This window comes from Macaca thibetana, chromosome 2 (assembly GCF_024542745.1).
Source record: "Macaca thibetana thibetana isolate TM-01 chromosome 2, ASM2454274v1, whole genome shotgun sequence".
Lineage (NCBI taxonomy): Eukaryota > Metazoa > Chordata > Mammalia > Primates > Cercopithecidae > Macaca > Macaca thibetana.
The window spans coordinates 176,311,187-176,335,440 of record NC_065579.1 but is presented as its reverse complement, the minus strand read 5'-3'; the positions used below and the strand labels follow the sequence as shown (position 1 = coordinate 176,335,440).

The 24,254-nt window shown below is 37.8% G+C and overlaps 1 protein-coding gene across 2 annotated transcripts in view; it reads left to right on the top strand.

Annotated features, from left to right (window-relative positions):
- Window positions 1-24,254, top strand: part of CRYBG3 (crystallin beta-gamma domain containing 3) — a 120,981-nt gene that overhangs the window by 12,948 nt on the left and 83,779 nt on the right. The window contains exon 2 of one of the 2 annotated variants that reach the window (XM_050782013.1): window positions 8,282-8,348. The exons of the other annotated variant lie outside the window; for it this stretch is intronic. Within the exon in view, the coding sequence (XP_050637970.1) occupies window positions 8,282-8,348 (67 nt within the window). The remainder of the gene's footprint in view (window positions 1-8,281; window positions 8,349-24,254) is intronic. 2 annotated transcript variants of the gene reach the window in all.

Below are 24,254 nucleotides of genomic sequence, written 5' to 3'. Positions count from 1 at the left end.
TTTCTTTTTCATCAGCTATGCTACTTTTTTTTTTCTCTTTTTGATAGTAATATTCGCTTTTACAAAACAGGTATAAAATTATAAGAGGACCAAAAAGCAAAAGCACACTCATAACCCTACCCACTCAGAAACATATATCGTTCTTTCAAATGATTCCCTATGGGTTTGTCTAAATACGTCTTCATGTCTAAATATTTTTATAAAAGTAAAAGTTCTTCTTCAAGAGTTTGGAACTTGAATTTTTTTCACTTAACAATAGTGCTGTAACATTTCTGACAATAATACATTTATTTATATGTTGTAAAAATAATTTAAAATTGAATTATTAGAACAACTTAGTTGTGTCATCACTTTTCAGAATCTTGTTTGCATATCTAAATGTGTCTCTACTTACATAGGGTTGTATTCTAATGGGGAGGGAAGAAAATATCTAGATTAATATATAATATGCTTTGAAGTAAAAATAAAATGGGGAGGGATAGGGGCATAATGACAGTGGTGAGTCCAGGTAGGGTGGTCATGAAAGGTGTCTGTATTGGGTAGCATTTAAGCAAAGACCCCGGTGATATCCGGGAGTGGGGCATGAACAAGTCTGAGGAAAGAACTTTCTGGGCAGAAGGAACATTCAATTAGAAGGTCCTGGGGCACAATCATGTGGCACAGATGCCAGTGTGGACAGAGACACAGAATTAGAGGAGGAGTGGGTGTTAGTGACATGGGGAAGAGAGCCAGGGGCCAATGAGGTAGGACTTGTTAGTTCATAGTAAGGAGTTGAAATGATGAGTTTACTTTTGGAAAGTATCACTGGGCATGTGTTTATATGTGTTTGTAAATGTGTTTTTATATTCACATATATATTATCTGTTTATCTGTGTCTGGAAGAATTTACAGAGGAGGAAGGATTTCAGTTGGAGGGGAGGTCAGCCCAGGTCAGATTCTGGGGAGCTTTGCGAGGGCACAATCTCGGGTCTCCAGTTCCCTGTCCTCAGAACAGTTTGTTGAAAGATATGTGAATGAATGCTCCATTTTAGAAAGCAGCTAAAATACTGTTGTGAGTTCACATCACAGCAAGAGATTCAGGGTATTGAATCTTGCGGGGGTGAGTCAAACATTCAGAATCTGAAGGTTATGAGGTGGATGGAGAACTTGGGGAGAATGGAGCAATCACTCACAACACATGTATGGTAGACAGCTCAGGCACATCTCAGACGTACTGAGATTCTCACTCTGCAGCCTGTGATTTAACTGTAATTATGGATCTTATTTTGGGTGGGTGAGTTGGGGGACAGGAAATAAGGCAGCCTCAAGGTAGATACATAAATTATAGGAGAGGACTGACATTATAGAGAAAAGGAGTGTCAGAAGTCTCAGATTGTGAAGCAACAGAGCCTCATAATCATGCCTACCTTTCCTCTCTCCTCCTGATTTTTCTCTAGAATTTTGAAATCATGCAACTGCCAGATGTTTGGGCTAAAATATATGCTGTTTGAGTGCCTTAAAATTGCAGCTTTTAGTTACCTTTTAATTTGAAGCCCAGAAATAGTGCCATAACCACCTGTTTTATATTCTGTTAATAGCCATTAAAAAAATACAAGTACCACTCTACTGCTGGCAGACACCATTTGTGAATGGACAGTTTTCCAGATGGTGGTTTGCAAATCATTGTTGTGGAACTCTATCTTTCTTCCCATATCATTGGACCTGCTGGATGGTGCTCCAGGCCGGTGCACAAAAGTCAATTTAATCCATAATGCATCTGCAGTATAGCTTTGAACAAAGAAAATTATAGAACTTGTCACGTGAGGCTATATTTCTAAGAAAAATATCCCAAGGGTAATGTAGATCCCATGGCTTGAGCAGACCCTTTGGGAGGGTGTGAGGATGAAGTCCTTGCTGTATTTAAGGACCCAAAAGAGGGCCAAGAGGTGGAATCTGAGGGAATAGAGGGCAGGCCCAGAGCGAGCCTCAGTCATTTTGAAATAAGGAACGGTAGACATTTCTGCCTCTTTGTTATGGTGCCCTCATGCTAGTTTTGATCTAAGTTGGTTTCTTGGCCGTAGTCTTTCTCATCTTTTACCAGAAAAGCCTCAAGTTTAGTCTGCCTGTTTTTTTCCCACCCATTCTTCTGTTGTAGAACATAGCAATGTGGGATTTTAGATCTGACAGAGATCTCATATCAGCTGGTCTGAACCTTTTTAATTTACATGGTTGTAAAATCAGATCCCAAAACGTTCATTTTGACAAGTGCATTTTGTCCTCAAGGTGCTGTCTCTGAAACAGACAAAAGTTCATTCTGAGTTGTTGCAAAGCATTTTACTACTTATGACAGAGGGAGAGGGAGTGGATGGGTAAAGATCTCGTCTTGTTCTGCATTATTTTTCATTTAGTCCAAGGGAAAGTCTCACCTGGAAGACTGGGGTATTATTTGATCACATTTTAAGGGAAGGATAGGTTCTGGCTACTTTTAGGACTTCATCACAGGAGTTGGGTCAGGTGGGCTGTGTGGTGAGGAGGGACATACCAGGAAGGAAAGGCCTAATGAAGCTGAGGTAGAAGGAGAGGTGCTGCTGAGTGGACCAGGCTTTTGGAACCAGCAGTTTTACGGTAGTGGGGGAAGATAAAATGATGGGGAGATTTGCCCTGATTCTTTTTCCCTGTTCTCAACAGTATTGCTGATTCTTCTACTGTATACCACACCTCATGTAGTAGAAGTGAAAATCTCAAGTGGGAGGATACTTTCAGGCAGCATCAGTTTTGAGTGGAATTGGAAACAAAGGAGAGAAGGTAAATCGGCCCTGGAAGTGGAGAAATGTCCCTGTGGACAGAGGGTTGGGGTGTGCTGTTTAGATGTAAGAGCATTCCCAAATTAGGGACTACCTTATGTTAAGTGACCTCATATTTGGGGGTGCTCTGAATTGCTGCCAGTGATGGCATTAGCACCAACGATCTCTTCCTCTCTCAAAAGGGCAAGAATTCGTAGACTCTGGCATCCATAGAGAAGTAGACAAGCCTCCAGAAGACGCTTACGGAAGCTGTATTGAGGTCTTTACCGTTTCCAGATTTTCCTGATGCAGTCACGGTTATGTGTGAGAGAAAGGCATAGGAGGAGGAGGTGCCCAACAGGTGCTTACAGGAGGGGAGGAAAGCTTTACTCTCCCTTACACCCTCCACTGAGTGTACCCTTTGTTTCTGTGCGTCTGTCCTGTGGCCATCCAAGAAGGTGTTTTCTTACCTCATGAGAAATTGACTCTTTGAGAGAGGCCCGGAAGCTTCCCTTGTGCTCCAGTCTGTGGTATGGACTGAACGAGGGGAATTTTTTCCTTCCAGGTCCCACCCTATACTTTCAGTGCTATATGTGCTCATTAGGGCAACACTGCTTTTCTGGATGGAGGAGCTTTGCTGAACAGCAGTGTTGGAAAATGGGTAGTGTTTTCTAAATAATTGTTACCTAATCTTTAGCCACACTTAACATATTTAAATAATAAGTGGAGATCCTCCTGGTCAGATTTTTCTCTTCCCTCTACATCTATCAGTTGTTGATGTCAGCTAAAGATAGAGAGGCTCTCAGACCATTGTTTATCAAGAATGGGGTCAGAGGGCCACCTGCCTTAGAACAACCTGGGGTAAAGGGTGATGTGTAGCTCAAAATGGAGATTCCTGGACCCCGTTCCAACTGGATTCCTTGACAATCAGGCCCAGAAATCTGTTTGAGAAACATAGATACCCCAGGTGATTCCGATGAATATAGACATGAGTTCTGAAAGAATGAGGGCAAGGACCTGTCTGGTTTGTACATTGTGCAACCCCCAGCACCAAGAACGGTGCCTGACACATACATGTGTGCACTAGTAGTTTGTTGAGTGGGTGAGTTCTTCCGCCCAGTTTTCCGCTGCTTTTCTGCTATTGGTTAGGGAATCTTGTTATAATTTAATTTTAAGAAAATAATATATCTTCAGTGACAGGTTAGGAGTTCTCCTTTATGTAAATTATTTGAAATTTAGAAGGTTAAAGTGATCCTTTTTTTGCATTGCTGATGAAAAATATTTTATGTCTGGCACAGAGTCACATAAAGGCTAAATAACTATATGTTGAATTCATTTTCAGGCATGGTCCAAATAAAGTTACTTGAAAGATGAGGGGCTTTTATGTTACATTGACCTTCATATTTGAGCTATTTTGAAAGATTAATTCTTAAAGTTCTGTTAGCTAAGATGAGGCTATTTAGAAATGTTAGGTGGTTTTATTTGTGCCTACGTGTGATTTTGAATTCTGCTTTTCACCCTCTGCCATGAATAAAATGTCTGCTTTCTAAAAATATTCCTAATTGAAATACCCTGGGTCCCAAAGGGGGTTAAATTGTGAGCAAACAATAGGAATGGATTGTGGTCTCTCATGAAGTTTGAGGCGAACATGTTTCTCTCTCCTTGGTATTTATTTTTTAAGAGACTGAAAATATCACCCCAAGCCTTTTGAGCCCTTTTAATTTTATTTTATATTATATTTGTACTAAGCAGACATCTGAGTGTTCACTGTTTTTGAGTATATTTAGCTGCTGTGTTCTCATTTTTGTGTGTTTTGTTTTATTTTTGAATAAAAATGACCTTGTTCTTGTTGAGTGATTTTTTCCCACCAGCCCCACTCCCTACTTAATGGTTTTAGAGAAGTATGTTGTAGGATAGGAATGGCTGGCATATTCTTTCAAGAGACTTATATGCTACCTCCTTGAGAAAAAAAGACTGATGTTATAATTATATTGTTCCCAGTGTAACAGTGTTTTCTGATGAAGGTAAGCAGGCACAAATGGAAATATGGTTATAGATTTTTTTTTTTTTTTTTGAGACAGGGTCTCACTCTATCACCCAGGTGGAGTACAGTGTCATCCTGAATAGCTGGGACTACAAACGCGCACCACCATGCCCAGCGTTTTGTTTTGTTTTGTTTTGTTTTGTTTTGTCAAGACAAGGTTGCCATGTTGCCCAGGCTGGTCTCGAACTCCTAATCTTAAGCCATCTGCCTGCCTCAGCCTCCCAAAGTATTGGGATTACAGGCCACACTACACCTGGCCTGGTTATAGGTTATTTTTTAAAAGTCATCTAACAAATACTATTTGAGTGCCTTCGTGGTGCCGGGTGGGATGCCAGGCTCTGGGATACAGACATGAATGATACATCTTCTGAATTAATAAGTTTATATTCTCATTGGGAAGATGGACAACTAGCTGTTAATGATAAAGAGTGGCAAATATGTGGGAGGTATTGCTACATGCAGTGAGAGCACAAAAAATACAAGTAAAACCAGAACTAGGCTGTAAAGGATTTAGAGAACTAGGCTGGGAAGGATGTTGCAAGCAGCAGATTAAAGTGATTTGTAGGTGTGTAAACTTTGGTATATTCTAGTAATGTCAAGTGGTTATGGGTAACAGTTATATCAGGAGCTAGGGCATGAATAATGTTATCTATGCTAAGAATGTTTCATGTAGCAAAGCGTTGAAATTTTAATAAAAGCAATGATTTTTATCAGTCAACCAAAATTTTAAAATATGTCGTTTGCTTTAAAACTCAACACATTTTAAAATTTTGGTTTAGTAATAAGAATCATGCAACTTAAAGGATATAAGGGAGAATTTTAAGAAATATCAAGTAATTTTTCTTTTGGTGATTTTAACTTAAATTCTTTCATTGTTTGCTCAGTACTTACATGCTGATTTCCTGCTGTGTTTTTCTGGAATGTGTGTGTGTGTCTGTAGTCTGTACTTGGAAGTGATTACTGGTACTTGAAAAGACTGAGTTCTGCCATAATCTCATGAACTTAGCTGCATTTTCTGGAGAGCTTTTATATTAGAAAGGAAACCTTTACCGTTTTCATTTACAGTCTTAGGCAGGAGGTTTATAGAAAATCCTGTAAACACACCAAATGAAGCAGAATTTCAGGAATCCTGAAGCATGAACTAGGAGACTAAAATTAGATGTTGTATGTTTAGATAGTTTTTAGGTAGATCATTCAAAATAGATTGTAGTTAGATCACTTGTCGAGGTCAGCATTATTCTTAATTATACCCCAAATCTTTATAACATGATCTTTTTATATGTATTTGCCAGTTTGTTTTTGTTAATTTGAGCTGAAATAGACCAAAATCAATTCACATTTACTTCAAAAAAAAAAAAAAAAACCAAAAACTGAATCGTAAACAGCCTTTTGGCAAAAGATAAAGACTAGTAAAATAGAAAAAAGAGATAAGAACTTATTCACTTTTAAAGAAGCAATTATGAGACATTCTTATTTTATACATATGTACAGGTTGCAATTCTGTATTGTACAATATTTTCTATTGTTCTTGATTTTATTCCTGAATTGCCCCACAGAATTTTTTATGTGTTTAACACACAGCTTATGTGTTTATATATATGTGTGTGTGTGTATATATATGTGTGTGTGTGTGTGTGTGTGTGTATATATATATATATATATATATACACTTTTTCTATTGACATTTAGAAGGTTTAAGGATCTGTCTAGCTGTATCTGTTTGGTCCATGTGTTTGTGCATGGAGTCTTGGACTTAATGACATTTTATCCATTGTATTTTCCAGGTGTTCATGATTTATTTTTTGTTTCCATATTTTGACCATGACCATTTGTTTCTTGGATACTGTGCATAATAACATAGACTTTTATGGATAGAAAATCTAAATGGCATAAATCGTGTCCTGTCTTTCCATCTGATCTGCTTTGGGACGGCCTTTATATACTTCCTCCTTTCCAGGCCTTCCACCACCAGTGACCACTATTCGACATCTGGCCCACTCTCAGTCATCCTCCTGCTTATGCTTGTCCCCTCCTTGAAGGCTTCCCACTGCATGTAGGACAAAGGTCAGATTTTGTAACAGGTCAGGCCTGGTCTTCATAGTCTGGGATCCACTAATTTTTGGTCTCAGTCTCATCCCTTGGAGGATTACCTCTGTCCTTCGCAAGCTCTGTGCTCCAGACTTATATTAAAAGCAAACAAATAAAACTTGGTTTTCAGAAAATGCCTGATTCTCTATTACCACCTGCTTTTGCACCTCCTCTGAGGGTACTTTACTGAGCAAGTAGAATTGGTTGTTCCTTGTTTCTTTTATGCTTCATAGAATTTTGTTCATTTAGCAATTATAACTCTTATGAAACTGTATTAAGGTTTATGTATTAGTCTCTCCAACTAGACAGAGTTTTGCAAAGAACCTGACGTACTCATTTTTATATCCTTAAGGCTAAGCACAATCCTTGGCATATGGTAGAGAGTCAATAATCTTTAGAGTGAAGCTACTTAATTTGTCTAGTATTATGAAAGTATGAAAACAGGATAATGTTTAAAAAGAGATATAAATATTTAGATCTGGAAGCTGGGCGCAGTGACTCATGCCTGTAATCCGAGCACTTTGGGCCAAGGTTGGAGGATCACTTAAGGCCAGGAGTTCAAGACCAGCCTGGGCAACATAGTTGAGACCCCCATCTCTACAAAAAATGAAATAACTGGGCATGGTAGCATGCACTGTAGTCTTAGCTACTTAGGAGGATGAGCCAGGAGGATTGCTTGAGCCCAGGAGGTCGCAGTGAGCTATGATTGCACCACTGCACTCCAGCCTGGGCAACAGAACAAGACTATCTCTAAAAAAGAAAAAAAAATCTTAAATGTGTCTTGGGAAACTAGTTTATAATGACATCCCAAAAGGCATCTGAGGAGGTATTCCAGACTAAAGACAGTTAGAAGTAACTATCTGGGAAATCAGATTTTAAGGTGCCATCTGGAACACGTTTGGGGCTAGATTAGCCTACATCTATTTTTGAGTATTCCCAGAATTCACTAGATAGACCTAAATGTTTATAGTGATTTGCTGAATAGAAATGCATTCTGTTCCAAATAACACCCAGCATAGGCATTAAAAAAAGATCTGGCTGTGGGGAACCTTCACGTAAATAATATCTTAGAGTGCTAGCACTTGCCAGTGTTATGAAAGTAATACACAGGTGCTCTTTTGTTCAGATATATCGTTACTGTGATGTTGACTATTTGTATAAGAAAATATGAGGCACAATGAGTTCTCACAAATATCTGAAGCCTAGATGAACATTTTTGAATGCATTTTTTGAGTTTAGAGATTCAAGTCAATATATCCTTGGTATAACATGGTGTATCAGTCTTTGGGCATGGAAGATAAAGGACCTTTCAGTTTAGGTTTAAATACAGAAAACTTTTAGTTTAGTAGTTTTAATTTCAAAAGAAACTGTGGTTTTTATTTTTCAGTGTTGAAAATGAGCCCATGAGCACAAGTCAGAAAAAGGAAAATGTACTTTCATCAGAAGCAGTAAAGGTATAGTTTTAAATTAATATTACTTTATATCAAGTAAATATCTTAAATTACTGTTAATTCTTTTAGATTCTATCATCTTATTTTACATTTCAAAAAGAACACGGTGTAATTACTTTTTGTGGAAATCCAGCCCGGCTTTGTCGGACACTTGCATCGGGAGGTGGGATGGGGGTCTGGACGGGTGGGGAAAGGCTCTGAGAAGGGAGTATACAGACTGGTGTTCTTGGCTTTGCCACTAACCCAACTGTGTGATCTTCAGCTGAGGCATTTAACTTCTCTATGTCTTTGTTTGCTAATCTGTAAGTCAGATTACATGACCTCCATGGTCTTTTTCCTAGGAAGTTCTGGGATTTATGAGTTTTCTGAGATGTTGCAAAGTAATAGTGCTTTTGGAGGGTAGAAGTTAATAATCTGTTTCTACATATCATTGCTCTGTGTTAGGTGTGTTTCGGTTAGCTTGCATGTCATTCTTGGCTTCTCTAAGAGGACAAGCACAAAAAGTAGATACCTACACACCTACATAGGGAATTCTCCATGAGTAGTTGAAAATCCTTGAAAACCACTAAACCTTGTGATCTCTCTTTTTATTCATAAGTGATTTTCTAGAAATTTGATGTTTCCAATTTCTAGGTATGTGATCGTGTTTTGGTAGCTATCCCACAATCATGGCTTTTGGTCCCAGTTGCTTTCTTTTCACATGATTTGTGACAGTCAAGGAGAAAATTGGAATCTTCTGGGAATTTCAGAATAAATTAGCTTGGTCAGTAGAAAGACTAAAATGTCATCTCAATTCTTCATGACTGATATGGGCACTTTGTAATATTTTTAAAAACTATATAATTCCCAGCGCATTACACATTATAAAGACAAAGTTGTTTTCTTTATGTCTACCTTCTCCATTATAATAAAAAAAATTATTGAAAGGAAAAAATGAAGATCACCTTGCTTTCCTTTCTTTACTCCTTTGTGAGTCTGGCTACCAAATCCTTCTCCTGGCGGTTTTATCATGTATCTCACTTCTCTTCTGCGATCAGTTGCTAGCCAGCCTGCTGGTTTACCATTGTATGGGCTCTATAGCTGCTGCTGCTTTTTCAGTTTGTACATGCTTCGAGTTTCCCTACTCAAGACTTTTACTTCTAATGCAATAAACGAAACTTGCCCTTGTGTTGTTTCATAGGAAGGCTGTTACATCTGAGATCTCAAACTTCCAAGTTTCTTTGGTTATCAGCTTTTGTCATTCCGTCTCTTAATCCCTTGTTTCCTCTGTACTCACTCTTGACCTTTACCAAACCTTCCTGCTTTCCTTGCTCCCTTTTCTTCTCTTAGTCTCTGCTTCTTTCCCCATTTAGCCTATACCTGATGGTTTATTTTAGCTATACCTTCACCTAAATAAATCTTTAGTGTTCAAACTTGAAGAAATTCAGGCTCTTATTTCCAGTAGTGCTGTTTTCCACCTACAGAGGCTCTGAAAGTTACGTCTCTGTGGATTCAGTAAATCTATTTGGCAAATAGAATAGCTGGGCCTCTATGCTAACAATCTTTTCTGTCCATTCTTAACATCTTGTTTTGAGTGCCGAGGATAATTTTATTTTGGCATCTAAGCCCCTAAGTAAATACCATGCAGTCATGAGACTGTTTCTCTTGTGATTTGAAGCCCATAAGCTTACTTATATATGGAAACTGCAGTTATCCCATAATAGAAAGGACATCGTGGCACTTTTTCTGGGGTATCCTGTGCATTTTGGCTCATGTAACTTTTAAAAAAACCTTCTGGAAGCTACTGGTAGGGTTTCTTCAACCTAGCCACACAGACCCAGTTGTTCAGGGGCTGCTGCTACCAGGCATCATAACAAATATGTATTTTGGTAACATAACTTAAATTTTATAATGCTTTCTGTGATAAGAGAAAAAATGTGCAGTATTTCCCACTTGATCAGAACCATAACAGATTTATGTAAACATAACCTTATATAGTCTTCTTTTTGTGTTTGACCTTGAGATACCCAGTGATGATGTTGAAGATTGTTGGTTGCAAGACAAGTTTGAGCTACAAAAATTAATTGTATTTTTAAACAATTTTAGATTATGTTTTATATTAACTTGGGACATCATTAAATTTTTGATTGTTAAAATACCACTTACATGCTACACAAATTTTGCTATTTTGCTAACATCAGTGGCTACTTCTAACATTTACCTCTATTCTACTGGAATACGTATTTTATGTTAATAAGGTTTTTAATCTAGCTGGAGATGCTTCCAGAAATTTAGTCCACATTCTATCATTGTCTTGTAGCCTTAAACTCTTTCTTTATTCACATCTACTTTGTGTTATGCCCTGCTCTCTTCTACCTATATCAGATGAATATTTATCCCTTTCTCCCTTGTAAGGCTAAATTCCCTTAAGCCCCCACCTTGACTATACCATGAGCAGTGGTATTGGTGTCCTTACTTTACTGCCTTTCCTTGGGCCTTGCCTTGACTACTGCTATCCATCCATCTTCACTGGCTTCTGATTTGCATCAGGTCTCTGTTTCTCTTTAAATATATAAAATTAAAAACAATGTTTTTGTTTTATTTTTGTGAGTCTGGTTTCCTTTCCTTTCGGTCTGTTATTTTACTTTACTCCTGCCTTTTACCTCAAAATTCCTTATGAAAGTCTGTCTTAAGCATTGTTCAGTTCTTAATGCTTTCTGCTCTGATTCCTGTTTCTCTTTTAGTTCCTTCTGACATGGGAAGCCTGGTACTGTGTCTGGCACATGTGTCATGGATGCTCAGTACGTAGTCGCTGATTGAATGAAAGCTATTCCATGAAACCAGTTACATTCATGTTCACCAGTGACCTTTCGCTGACCACATTCAGTAACTTTTCCCTGGTTCTCATTCTATTTAACCAATTGAAACACTTTTTTTCCAAGTCTTTCTCTCCTTTTTAGAAATGTTCTTTGGTTTATTTTTGCTTCTGTGATATTGTCCTTTCTTGGTCCCATCCCTACCTCTGGCTACTTCCTTCAGTTTCAGTCACTGATTTCTTTTGGCTAAATACTTTTTCATGAAGATGTTTCTCAAAATCTTCAGTTCTCCTCAGTGTCAGACCTCTGAAGTAATATCTTCCAGTCTTTTGGTGTCATCTTTTGGCTCCTGTGTCTTTATCTGACATCCATCTAGAGTTCCAGACTTTATCGATGATCCAGACATTTCCCTGTGGATGTCCCTTTGATCTCAAATTAAGTTTCTCCAAAACCCTTAATATCTTCAGGGTTTTTTTAGTTTTTCTGTTTTTATTTTTTCTTGGGAGCATTAGTGGTGGAAAGTAGGGAGGATTATCTTACTGTTTGGGTGAAGGAAGAGCCCTTGGGCTCAACTTTTCTATGTGAAGATTTTTAAGCAAACTCTTAGTTTTAATCCCATGTCTGACACTGCCTTAAGTGGTACCTAGTGTCTTGAAATCCGAAGTCATTTCAGATTGCCTATGTGATGGATTGTTTTGTTCCCCTTAGGTTCAGAGTCCCTTCTTGCAGTCACTTAGGTAGAAGCTTTCTCTGCTCATTTACTATGCATCTGTCTGCTTTTGCCTTCCTAACCTTTTCTGAAATCTCTTGCCTGCTATGTCTGGCCATTTTTGCATTGCTATAAAGAAATACCTGAGGCTGGGTAATTTATAAAGAAAAGAGGTTTCATTGGCTCACAGTTCTGCAGGCTTTACAGAAAGCATGGCACCAACATCTGCTCAGCTTCTGGTGGAAATCATAGCAGAAGGCAAAGAAGGAGCAGACATGTCCCATAGCAAGAGCAGGAGTGAGAGAGAGGGGAAAGCTGCCACATACTTCTAAACAACCAGATCTCACCAGAACTCACTCGCTGTTGCAAGGACAGCACAAAGCCGTCCGTGAGGGTTCTGCGCCCATGACCCAGACACCTCCCGCCAGGCCCCTCCTCCAACACTGGGGATTATATGTCAGTGTGAGGGGCAAACATCCAAGCTGTATCACCAGTTATATCTGTTCTCGTCTTGTCTTTGTACTTATAACTAAAAACAACAACAAAATAACACACCCTTGCCGGCCGGGCGCGTTGGCTCACGCCTGTAATCCCAGCACTTTGGGAGGCCGAGGCAGGCGGATCACAAGGTCAGGAGATCGAGACCATCCTGGCTAACACGATGAAACCCTGTCTCTACTAAAAATACAAAAAATTAGATGGGCGTGGTAGCGGGCGCCTGTAGTCCCAGATACTTGGGAGGCTGAGGCAGGAGAATGGCGTGAACCCGGGAGGTGGAGCTTGCAGTGAGCCGAGATCGCATCATTGCCCTCCAGCCTGGGCGACAGAGCCAGACTATATCTCAAAAAAAAAAAAAAAAAAAAAAGTCTGTCATGTATATTCTATGCAGAATGACAAATCCAAGGAGCTGAATATTTCCATTTCTTAAATTTCATTTGAGTAAATCCTACTTGTATAAGTGTATTTTGCAAAAAAAAAAAAAAAAAAAAAAAAAAAAACAAAAAAAAACCAAAAAACAAAAAAAACCACCCTTTCGCTGTCATTTTAGAATATTTAGTTCAAAAGAAAAAAATCAATGTGTATATTCTATGCACAGTGTTAAACGGAATTTATATCCCTTTGTATATAGTTGAAAAAAGCAAATCTCAAATTAAGTCACTTGACACAACTCCCACTGGTAATGAACAGAGGCAAGAGAATTTAGAGAGAATGATTCTTCCCATTCGTGTACTGAATTTATAAGCTATATTCATAAACTTCATTTATCAAAGAAATCCTATTAAAACATAAAAAGAACTATGGCAGTAAGTCTTCTTCCAGAAATGAACCATGAGCTAAATAAGATTATTATATCTGGACCACAGGTTGTAGATTCTCCAACCCAGTCCTCAATACATTGATGATTATTATGCATATTCTCCATAGCTTGGCATCTGCCTTATATAAAATCTACCACTGGTCCCAATTTAGGAGTGGTGCTCATGACTAATCAGACAACTTTGGTGAAGGATTTACCATCTTTTAAGAGGAAGTATTTGGTGTATGCCTGTGATATTCCTGTAAATAAAATGAAATTAATAAGTATCAACTTAATGCACATCAGTATCAGATGTTTATGACACATAACACTTATTTCTAATAAGTAAATCACTTACTACAAAGAACCATATTTTTTGTTGCCACTGTTTAATAATTGACATGTGGAAATGGAAGAATTGTAGCTCAAGAATATTTCACTGAGGAAGAATGATCACTAATTGTTCTTTACATTAATGCCTGTATTTAGAATACAGAATTATGTAGTAAGATTAATATTTTAAATATATGCATCTGTTCATATTTTGATTTTATGTAGCTCCTCTTCCCTTATTAGATTTTCAACTCTTTCTCAGTGAGAGTAAAATGGTAGTCAAATTTAAATGTGTTAACTGTTGTCTTGGTTAGAGGGAAATTAATTATTGAACCGATTTTTAAAATATTTATGGCTTTAGTGTATGCTTGCTATCTTTGTTTGTTGTTGTTGTTGTTGTTTTGAGACGGAGTCTCGCTCTGTCGCCCAGGCTGGAGTGAGTACAGTGGTGCGATCTCGGCTCACTGAAATCTTTACCTCCCGAGTTCGAACGATTCTCTTGCCTCACCCTCCCGAATAGCTGGGACTACAGGCATGTGCCACCATGCTCGGCTAATTTTTTGTATTTTTAGTAGAGACGGGGTTTCACCGTGTTAGCCAGGATGGTCTGGATCTCCTGACCTTGTGATCTACCCGCCTCAGCCTCCCAAAGTGCTGGGATTGCAAGCATGAGCCACTGCACCCAGCCTGTTTGTTTTCTAACAGACAGGTCTTGCTATATCCAGCTGGCCTCAAACTCCTGGGCTCAAGCAATTCGCTCACCTCAGTCTCCTGAGTAGCTGGGACTACAGACAGGCATACACCATTGCTCCCAGTGCTTGCTGTCTTTTTTTCTCAGGAATGAAAATAGTTGTAGCAATATCATGTCAGTTTAACGTACAGATTTTTATACGTCTCTTTTTCAAACATAAAAGTGCCCCCACCCCAACAATAATTGTACTTGCAACCCCGCATATAAATAGATTACAGCAAAGTTTTCCCTGTTGATGTTGGGAATGATTTGCCCGGAGCTTCCCAGTCAGCCACTGTTCTCTGCCCCTGCCATTCCTGGCACCTCCTTGGAACAGTTTTGAAATTACATGTGTAATGATGGAAAGAACACAGTCTTTGTAACCAGATATGCCTGGACTTCAATCCTAGATCTTCCAGGTGGTAGCTTGGTACCTTTGGGAATGTATTTAACCTCTCTGAATTCTGGTTTATTGACCTGTAGTGGGGTGGGTCCTTATTTCACAGAGGTGTTTTAGAATTAACTGAGATAACATGTTAAGTATTGTACAATGCCTGACACAGAGAAGGTACTTGGTAAAATGATTGCCGCCTTGCCATATAGTTTAGGAATCTGAGCTAGGGATGCAAATCTGAGGATCATCGTCTGAATATTTGAGTCTGTGGGCAAGAGATTTCATAAGAGCATGAAGGAAAAGCTGATATAGGCTGGAAATTGGAGGAGCATGATATATGAGGAATGGCTACAAGAAGTGAATGTGAAAGAGATGAAGAGAGTATTCAGAGAGTAAGAAGGGAAACCTCAGAGTGATGCTGTGGAATCTAAAGGAAGAATGGTTTTCAGGAAGAGATTCCGTCTCACATTCTGCAGACACATCATTTAAGATCAGGACAGAAGAACAGTCCATTGGATTGATTAGTCATTAGAATGGTGCCTCTGAAAGGTCATGGTTAGGATTACTGGGGAGGCAGCCCAATTGTTGGGACTTAGGAAGTGATTGGGAGCAAAGGGAAAGAAATGGGGAGGATTGGTAACTCCTTTCTAAGGAGGTTAGTAATGAGGACAGAGGAAAAGGCTGTCTCTGGATATACTTTTGAATGGTGGAAGCTCATGGAAGGGCCAGATCAGCAACTGAGGTTCCTCGGTGAGGGACACCGAGGATTATGAACTGGTGCTCTGGTGAAGGAATTAGCTTTGGGAGGTGGAATTGTTGCTCCTTTTTGCAAGGGTCAGTGAAGGAAGTGGGCTAGATGCTGCTGCTGCTGTTGTTGCTATGGCTGTTGTGATGCAAGTAGTGACAGGACTGTGAGGGAGTGTCTCTCTGAAAAACAAGGCTTTCTGAGCTCTTCTGAAGTACTCTTTCTGATACTCTTCTGAGCAAGTGAATGGGATAGTTGAAGGGATGGCTAAAAGGATGCGAGAAGGGTTTGAAATAGCTGCTGTGAGAAATGGGAAAAGGTTGCAGACTTATTTTAAGCTGAGGCTGTAAATCATGAATGATTGGCACCCTGAATCTGTATAGCTCTGCATATCCCTGCAGAGTTTTTAAGTGAGACTCAAGTCACCTATTTGGAAAAGAGAAATCTGGAGTTTTCTGGATAGGGGTGACCAAGGAACAAAAGAAAGAGACTTTGAGGTAATTGGCCGTATTTGAGATCTGGATAGAGAAGATAGGAACATTTTTTGGAACTGAAAGGGACAGAGTAAGAATCAGGGCAGAAGCTGTGATGAGGCAGGAGAACTGGTGTGATGGGTACACCTAGGACAATTGGGTAAGGGAGCTGAAAAGATGAGCAGGTGTGAATGCGGGGGAATGCCTGAGATGCAGAGCCCGAAGCAATGCAGTTATGGGTCAGGACAAGGGCGAGGATTAGCCAAAGGGCAGGGAAGTGGGGAGTCGAAGTGGAGGGCATTGGAGTTGAGAGTGCCAAGGAACCCAGGTGGGGTGGGGAGTCAGGGTGGTCTAAAGGGTTGTTCTTGGTATGCACAGTGAAGCCAAAGCCTGTGGTAGAAAGGAGGACCAAGCCAGGTGCTAGAGACAGTAAAGGAAGAATTACTTGGCCATTCCATGTTTTCTACTCAGATGCTTTGAAAAAATTGACAGGTAATCGTACATATCCATGCTGTACTGAGTGATATTTTGATACACATATATAATGTGTAATTATCAAATCAGGGTAATTAGCATATCCATAACCTCAAACATGTATCATTTCCTAGGAAGACTCAATGTTTTTTCTTTTAGCTATTTAAAAATACACAATAAATAATTGTTAACTGTAGTTACCCTGAAGTGCTATATAACTCTAGAATTTATTCCTTCTATCTAGCTTTAATTCTGTATCCACTAATCAACCTCTTTTTATCTCCCTCTCCTCTACCCTTGCCAACCTCTAGTAACCACCATTTTACCTCTGAGACCAAATGTTTCAGCTTCCATATGTGAATGAGACCATGCAGTATTTCTTTCTCTGCTTGACTTATTTCATTTCACATAGTGTCCTCCAGGATCATCTACATTGCTGCGAATGATGGAGTTTCATTCTTTTTTTATGGCTGAATAGTATTTCATTGTGTGTACATAAACCACATTTTCTTTTTCCATTTGTCTGTTGATGGACACTTAGGTTAATTCCATACTTGGCTGTTGTAAATAGTGCTGCAATAAACATGGGTGTGCAGATATGTCTTTGACATACTGATTTCCTTTTCCTTAGATGTGTATTTAGAAGTGGGATTGCCGGATCCCATGGTAGTTTATTTTTGGTTTTTGGAGCAACCTCCATACTGTTTTCCATAATGATTGTACCAATTTATATTCCCACCAACAGTGTATAACAGTTCCCTTTTCGCTACATACTCACCAGCATTTGTTACTTTTTGTCTTTGTGATAATAGCCATTCTAACTGGGGTGTGATATCTCATTGTGGTTTTGAAGTGCATTTCCTGGATAATTAGCAATGTTGAACATATTTCATGTACTTGTTGACTATTTGTGTGTCATCTTTGATAAATGTCTATTCAGATTAATTGCCCATTTTTATTTCTTCAAATTATTTTAATAGTTTGAGAGCACAGGTGGTGTTTGGTTATATGGATAAGTTCTTTAGTGGTGATTTCTGAGATTTTGGTATACCCATCACCCAAGCAGTGTATACTGTACCCAATATGTAGTATTTTATCCCTCATTCCCCTCCCACCCTTTCCCCCAAGTCTCCAGAGTCCATTATTATCATTCTTATGCCTTTGCATCCTCTTAGCTTAGCTTTCACTTATAAGTGAGAACATACGATGTTTGGTTTTCCATTCCTGAGTTACTTCACTTAGAATAATGCTCACCAACTCCATCCAAGTTGCTGCAAATGCCATTATTTCATTCCTTTTTCTGGCTGAGTAGTATTCTACGGTATGTGTACACACAGACACACACACATATAATACACACACACACAAACACACACACACGCATTTTCTTTATCCACTTGTTGGTCGATGGGCATTTAGGCTGGTTCCATATTTTTGCAATTGCGAATTGTGCTGCTATAAACATGTGAGCACAGGTGACTTTTTCATATAATGACTTCTCTTCCTCTGGGTAAATACTCAGTTGTGGGATTGCTGGATAAAATGGTAGATCTTCTTTTAGTTCTTTAAGGAATCTCTGTACTATTTTCCATAGTGATTGTACTAGTTTACAATCCCACCACCAGTGTAAAAGTGTCCTCCTTTCACTGCATCCATGTCAACATCTATGATTTTTAAATTTTTAAATTATGGTCATGTTTGCCATAATTAAATATTGTGGTATTGCAATTGTGGTTTTAATTTGCATTTCCCTGATAATTAGTGATGTTGAGCATTTTTTCATGTTTGTTGGCCATTTGTTTATCTTCTTTTGAGAATTGTCTATTCATGTGCTTAGCTTACTTTTTGATGGGATTATCTGTTTTTTTTCTTGCTGATTTGTTTGGATTCCTTATAGATTCCGGATATTAATCCTTTGTCAGATGCACAGTTTGTGAAGATTTTCTCCTACTCTGTGGGTTATCTGTTTGCTGATTATTTCTTTTGCTGTACAGAAGTTTTTTAGTTTAATTAGGTCTCATGCATTTATCTTTGTTTTTGTTAGATTTGCTTTTGGGTTCTTGGTGATGAATTCTCTGCCTAAGCCAATGTCTGGAAGAGTTTTGTGGATGTTATCTTCTAGAATTATTATGGTTTCAGGTATTAGATTTAAGTCTTTGATCCATCTTGAGGTGATTTTTGTATAAGGTGAGAGATGAGGATCCAGTTTCATTCTTTGACATGTGGCTTGCCAATTATCCCAGCACAATTTGTTGAATAGGCTGTCCTTTCCCCACTTTATTTTTGTATGCTTTGTTGAAGATCAGTTGGCTGTAAGTATTTGTCTTTGTTTCTGGGTTCTCTATTCTGTTCCTTTAGTCAACATACCAGTACTATGCTGTTTTGGTAACTATAGCCTTGCAGTGTAGCTTGAAGTCAAGTGAAGTGATGCCTCCAGATTTGTTTTTTTGTTGTTGTTTATTTTTTGCTTAGTCTTGCTTTGGCTATGTGGGCTTTTTTTTTGTTCCATATAAATTTTAGGATTTTTTTTCTAGTCCTATGAAGAATGATGATGGTATTTTGATGGGAATTGCATGAAATCTGTAGATTACTTTTGGCAGTATGGTCGTTTTCATAATATTCTACCCCTCCATGAGCATGGGATGTGTTTCCATTTGTTGGTGTCATCGATGATTTCTCTCAGCAGTGTTTTGTAGTTTTCTTTGTAGAGATCTTTCACCTCCTTTGTTAGGTATACTCCTAAGTTTTTTTTTTGTTTGTTTGTTTTTTGCAGCTGTTGTAAAATGGATTGAGTTCTTGATTTGTTTCTCAGTTTGGTCGTTGTTGGGGTATAGCAGTGCTCCTGATTTGTATACATTGATTTTTTTATCCTGAAATTTTCCTGAATTCATGTATCAGATGTAGGAGCTTTTTGGATGAGTCTTCAGGGTTCTCTAGAAACACGATCATATCATCAGCCAACAGAGACAGTTTGGCTTCCTGTTTACCAATTTGGACCCTTTATTTCCTTCCCTTGTTTGATTGCTCTGACTAGGACTTCCAGCACTATATTGAATAAGAGTAGTAACAGTACCATTCTTGTCTTGTTCTAGATCTTAGAGGAAAAACTTTTAACTTTTCAACATTTACTATGATGTTAGCTGTGGATTTGTCATATGTGGCCGTTATTTCATTGAGGTACATTCCTTATGTACCTATTTGTTGAGAGTTTTTATCAAGAAAGGATATTAAATTTTATTAAATGTTTTTCTGTCTCAGATGATCAAAAGGTTTTTATTCTTCATTCTGTTGATGTAATGTTTCTTGCATTGTATATGTTGAATTGTCTTTGCATCATTGGGATAAATTCCACTTAATTACGATATATAATCTTTTTTATGTACTGTTGGATTAATTTTGCTAGTATTTTATTGAAGATTTTTGCATCTTGTTATTCTAGGATAATGGCCTGGAGTTTTCTTTTGTGTGTGTTTGTGTGTCTATGTCTGGTTCTGGTATCAGGGTAATGATGGCCTTGCATGGCCTTGAGTGATGAATTTTTGAAGAATTCTGTCTCCTTCAGTTTTTTGAAATAGTTTGAGAATAATTGGTGTTCTTTAACAGTTTAATGGAATTCAGCTGTGAGGCTGTGTAGTCTTGGGGTTTTCTTTGTTGGGAGACTTTTTATTACTTATTCAACCTTGGTACTAGTTACTGGTCTGTTCAGGTTTTCTATTTTTTTCTTGCTTCAATTTTGGTAGATTGTGTATGTCTAGGAATGTATTCATTTCCTCTAAGTTTTTTTTTTATTATTTGTTGGTATATCGTCATTCATAAAAATTTCTGATGAGCCTTTGTATTATGGTGGTATCTATCAGTCATGTCTCCTTTTTCAATTCTGATTTTACTTGGGTCTTTTTTCTTAGTCTAACTGATGGTTTATTAATTTTGTTTTTATAAAAAACTGACTTTATGTTTCATTGCTCTTTTGTATTATACTTTAGTCTGAATGTCATTTATTTCTGCTCTGATTATTGTTTTCTCCTAATTTGGGAGTCGGCTTATTCTTGTTTTGCTAGTTTCTTGAGGTGTACTGTTAGGTTGTTTATTTGAAATAATTTTTTTATGTTGATGTTGCTGTCAGCTTCCCTCTTCTGCTTTTGCTGTATCCTATAGGTTTCTGTGTATTGTGTTTCTACTTTCATTTGTCGAAACAAATGTTTTAATTTTCTTCTTTTTTCATTGGTCATTCAGGAGCATGTTTAATTTCCATGTATTTGTACAGTTTCCAAAATTTCTTTTGTTATTGATTTCTAGTTTTATTCCATTGTGGTTAGAAAAAATACTGGCTATGATTTTGATTTTTTAAAAAATATGTTGAGACTTAATTTGTGGCCTGAAATATGGTGTGTTCTGAAGAATATTCCATTTGCTGGTGAGAAAAATGTGTATTCTATAGCTGTTAGATGAAATGTTGTATAAATGTTTGTTAGGTCTATAGTGAAATGTAATCTGCTATTTCCTTAAGTGTTTTTTTTTTTTTTTTTTTTTTTGGTCTAGATATGTCCAAAGTTGAGAGTGGGATTTTGAAGTTTACAGCTATTATTATATTGGGGTCTACCCCATTGGATCTAATACTATTTGTTTTATATATCTGGGTGTTCCTGTCTTGAGTGCATGTATATTTACAGTTGTTACATCCTCTTGTTGACTGGGTCCCTTTATCCTTATATAATGACCTTCTTTATCTCTTTTTGCAGTTTTTGACTTGTAGTCTGTTTTCGCTTCCATTTGCATGGAATATCTTTTTCCATCCATTTACTTTCATTCTGTGTGTGTCTCCATATGTGAAGTGAGTTTCTTGTAGGTAGCATATAGTTGAGTCCTGTTTTTTTTTTTTTTTTTTTTTTTTGAGACGGAGTCTAGCTCTGTCGCCCAGGCTGGAGTGCAGTGGCCAGTTCAGCTAATCTATATCTTTTCATTGGGGAATTTAACCATTTACATTTGTGGTTATTATTGATAGGTATTATTGTCATTTTGTTAATTTCTGATCATTTTGTGTATACATTGTTCCTTTCTTATTGTTTATCTTTGGTGGTTTTCTATCATGATAAGGTTTGATTACTTTATCTCATCTATGTATCTTCTCTATCAGTGAGCTTTATACTTTTGTAGTTTTATGGTAGTAGATATTGTTTTGCTTCCAAATGTGGGACACCCTTGAGCATTTCTTTAAAGTCTATGTAGTGGTGATGAATTTTCTCTGTTTTTGTTTGTCTGGAAGGGACTTTATTTTTCCTTCATTTCTGAGGGATAGCTTTGCTGGGTATAATGTTTTTAGTTGAGTTTTTTTTTTCTTTCAGCAACTTGAACGTATCATTCTATTCTTTTCTTGCCAATAAGGTTTCTGCTAAGATATATGCTGTTATTCTGATGGAGATTCCTTTGTATGTGACTTGCCATTTTTCTCTATTTTTAGAAATCTCTATTTGTTGACTTTTGACAGTATGACTGTAATGTGCCTCAGAAAGGACCTTTCGAGATTGAATCTATTTGGGGACTTTTGAGCTTTCTGGATCTAGATGTCTATATTCTTCCAAGACTTAGAAAGTTTTTAGCTATTATTTCATTAAATAGGGTTTCTATGCCTTTTCCTATCTCTTTTCCTCCTGGGCTTTCCTTATTCCTTTTTATTTTCTGATTGGATCATTTAAAAAAGCCTTTCTTCAAGTTCAGAAGTTTTTTCTGCTTCATCTAATCTATTATTGGTACTTTCCATTGCATATTTTATTCATTGATTTTTTTCAGCTTCAACATTTCTGTTTGGTTCTTTATTGTGACACCTGTCTTGTTGACTTTATCATTCATATCATAAATAGTTTTTCTGATTTTATTGAATTGTCTATCTGTATTTTTTTGTATCTTGCTGAATTTACTTAAGATTTTTATTGTTAATTTCTTTTTAGGCATTTCATAGATTTTCTTTTCTTGGTTTTCTGTTACTGGATAATTATTGCATTCCTTTGTGTTACATTTCTTGCTTTTTCATGTTTCTCGTGTCCCTACTTTGTTACCTATGCATCTGGTGGAATAAGTACCTCCTTCAATTTTATGGAGTAGCTTTGTAGGGAAAGATTTTTTCTTGCAGATGTGATACATGGTGTCTGGCTTTGGATTTGGTTCTAGGTAGGCACAGTAGTGTAGTCACAGTATGATTTTTTTTTTTTTTTTTTTTGGCTGTCATCAACATCTGTGAGTGCCTCAGTGGCCTAGACTATGTGGGTCTGTGGAGGCAGTGAGATGGCTTTGGTTTTGCTGGGGGCAGGATCATCAGTGACAGTAGTCACCTAGCAGGCCTGTTCCCAGTTTCTGAGTGGTGTGTGTACCATTCAGCTCCACTGATGAAAGGGGCACAGTCACTGGTAGTGTCAGACTCCTGGCAGCCTGTTTTGGGGCCCTGTGGTGAGGGTGCACATGTGATGCTTAGCAGTTTCACTGCTCAAGGGGGCAGGGCAACATTATCTGCACGTTGACCTTGTTTACTGTACCCGTTGCCACAGCACCCATCACGTGCTACAGGCTGCTTAAGGAGGTGACAAAATAATGCTAATTAGACCTGCAAAAAAGTTCAGACATCACTAGAATGTAGGTACCATGAAAGCCAGGATTTTGGTACATTTGTCACTATTGCATCTAAATGCCTAGAATAGTGTCTTGTTGATTCTTTATTGAATGAATCAATACTTTAAAGTTTACATTGAACCTAACTGCTTTTTCGTTTACCTAGTTTTAGCCTGTTCATTTGGGACTGTATTCCCCAGAAACATTGTTTCAAATTCTCTAAATTTTGAGAACGCAAATCCTAGTTTCACCTTTTTGTCTCTCCTTCAGCTTTTCTCTCCTTTCACTTTACTGAGGTCAGAGCCATTTGTTGAACCTTACTGTCTTTTCACTTACAAAATTTATAAGGCTTCAGCCACTCTCCTTGCCACTTTACTTGGCAGAGAAAATGTCCTTCTCTCCAATGCTAATGCTTTGTCTTTATTAGAAGTATTAGAAATTATATTGTTCTCTTCATATCATCACCTCCTTCCTTTCCTTCTGGAACCTGTCATCCATCTCTTTATACCATAGTCACTCCCTTTCCAACAAGTATAGAGCTGATTCACAAAACAGTAAGTTCTGTCTTGGAACTTAAAATGTCTTTTGTCTTTCCTTCCTTCTAGTTAAACATCTCTGAAAAGGTTTCCCATCTACTTATGACTATTCATATTTCCTTGTTAGCTACTCACTGTTTCGCACCTCAAGTTTTGGACTGAACACATGAATTCTTGAACTGTTATGACTGTTTCTCCTGCATTCTTAAGGCTTTTCCATTTCTTCATTTATTACTCTAACAAACATTTGAGGCATGTTTGTTATTATTAGGCATGTTTGTTATTATTAGGCATGTTAATAAGGCATGTTTGTTATTACTCTAACAAACATGCCTTATTATCAGGCATGTTTCAAGGTGGTAGAGATACTGCAGTGAATAAAATAGACAAAAACCTTTGGCCTTATGGATATTACATCCTTAAGGAAGAAACACATATTAAATGTTGTAGGTGTGTGTTGTGTGTGTATTTACTATAATAGTAAGTACAAGAAGAAAAATAAAACAGGAGGATAGGCAGTTTTACAGTGGAGGAGTCTGCTATTTTAGATCATGCTGAGAGAATTTTCACTGGTGAGATGGTTTTCAAGTAAAGGCCTGAAGGAGGTGAGAGAGAGTGAGTTCATCTGGGGGATGAACATTCTAAGTAGAGAGAGGAGTAAAGGCAAATTCCCAAGGTGGGTGTGTGCCTGATGTTTTTGAATATGAATGAGGAAGATAGTCCTCATCTTTCTTGAGCCTACAGTGGCATTTGACATTCTTGACTCCCGTCTGCCTTTTGAAGGGTTCTTTGTTTCTTTGGAGATCTCTGGTATTCTATAGAG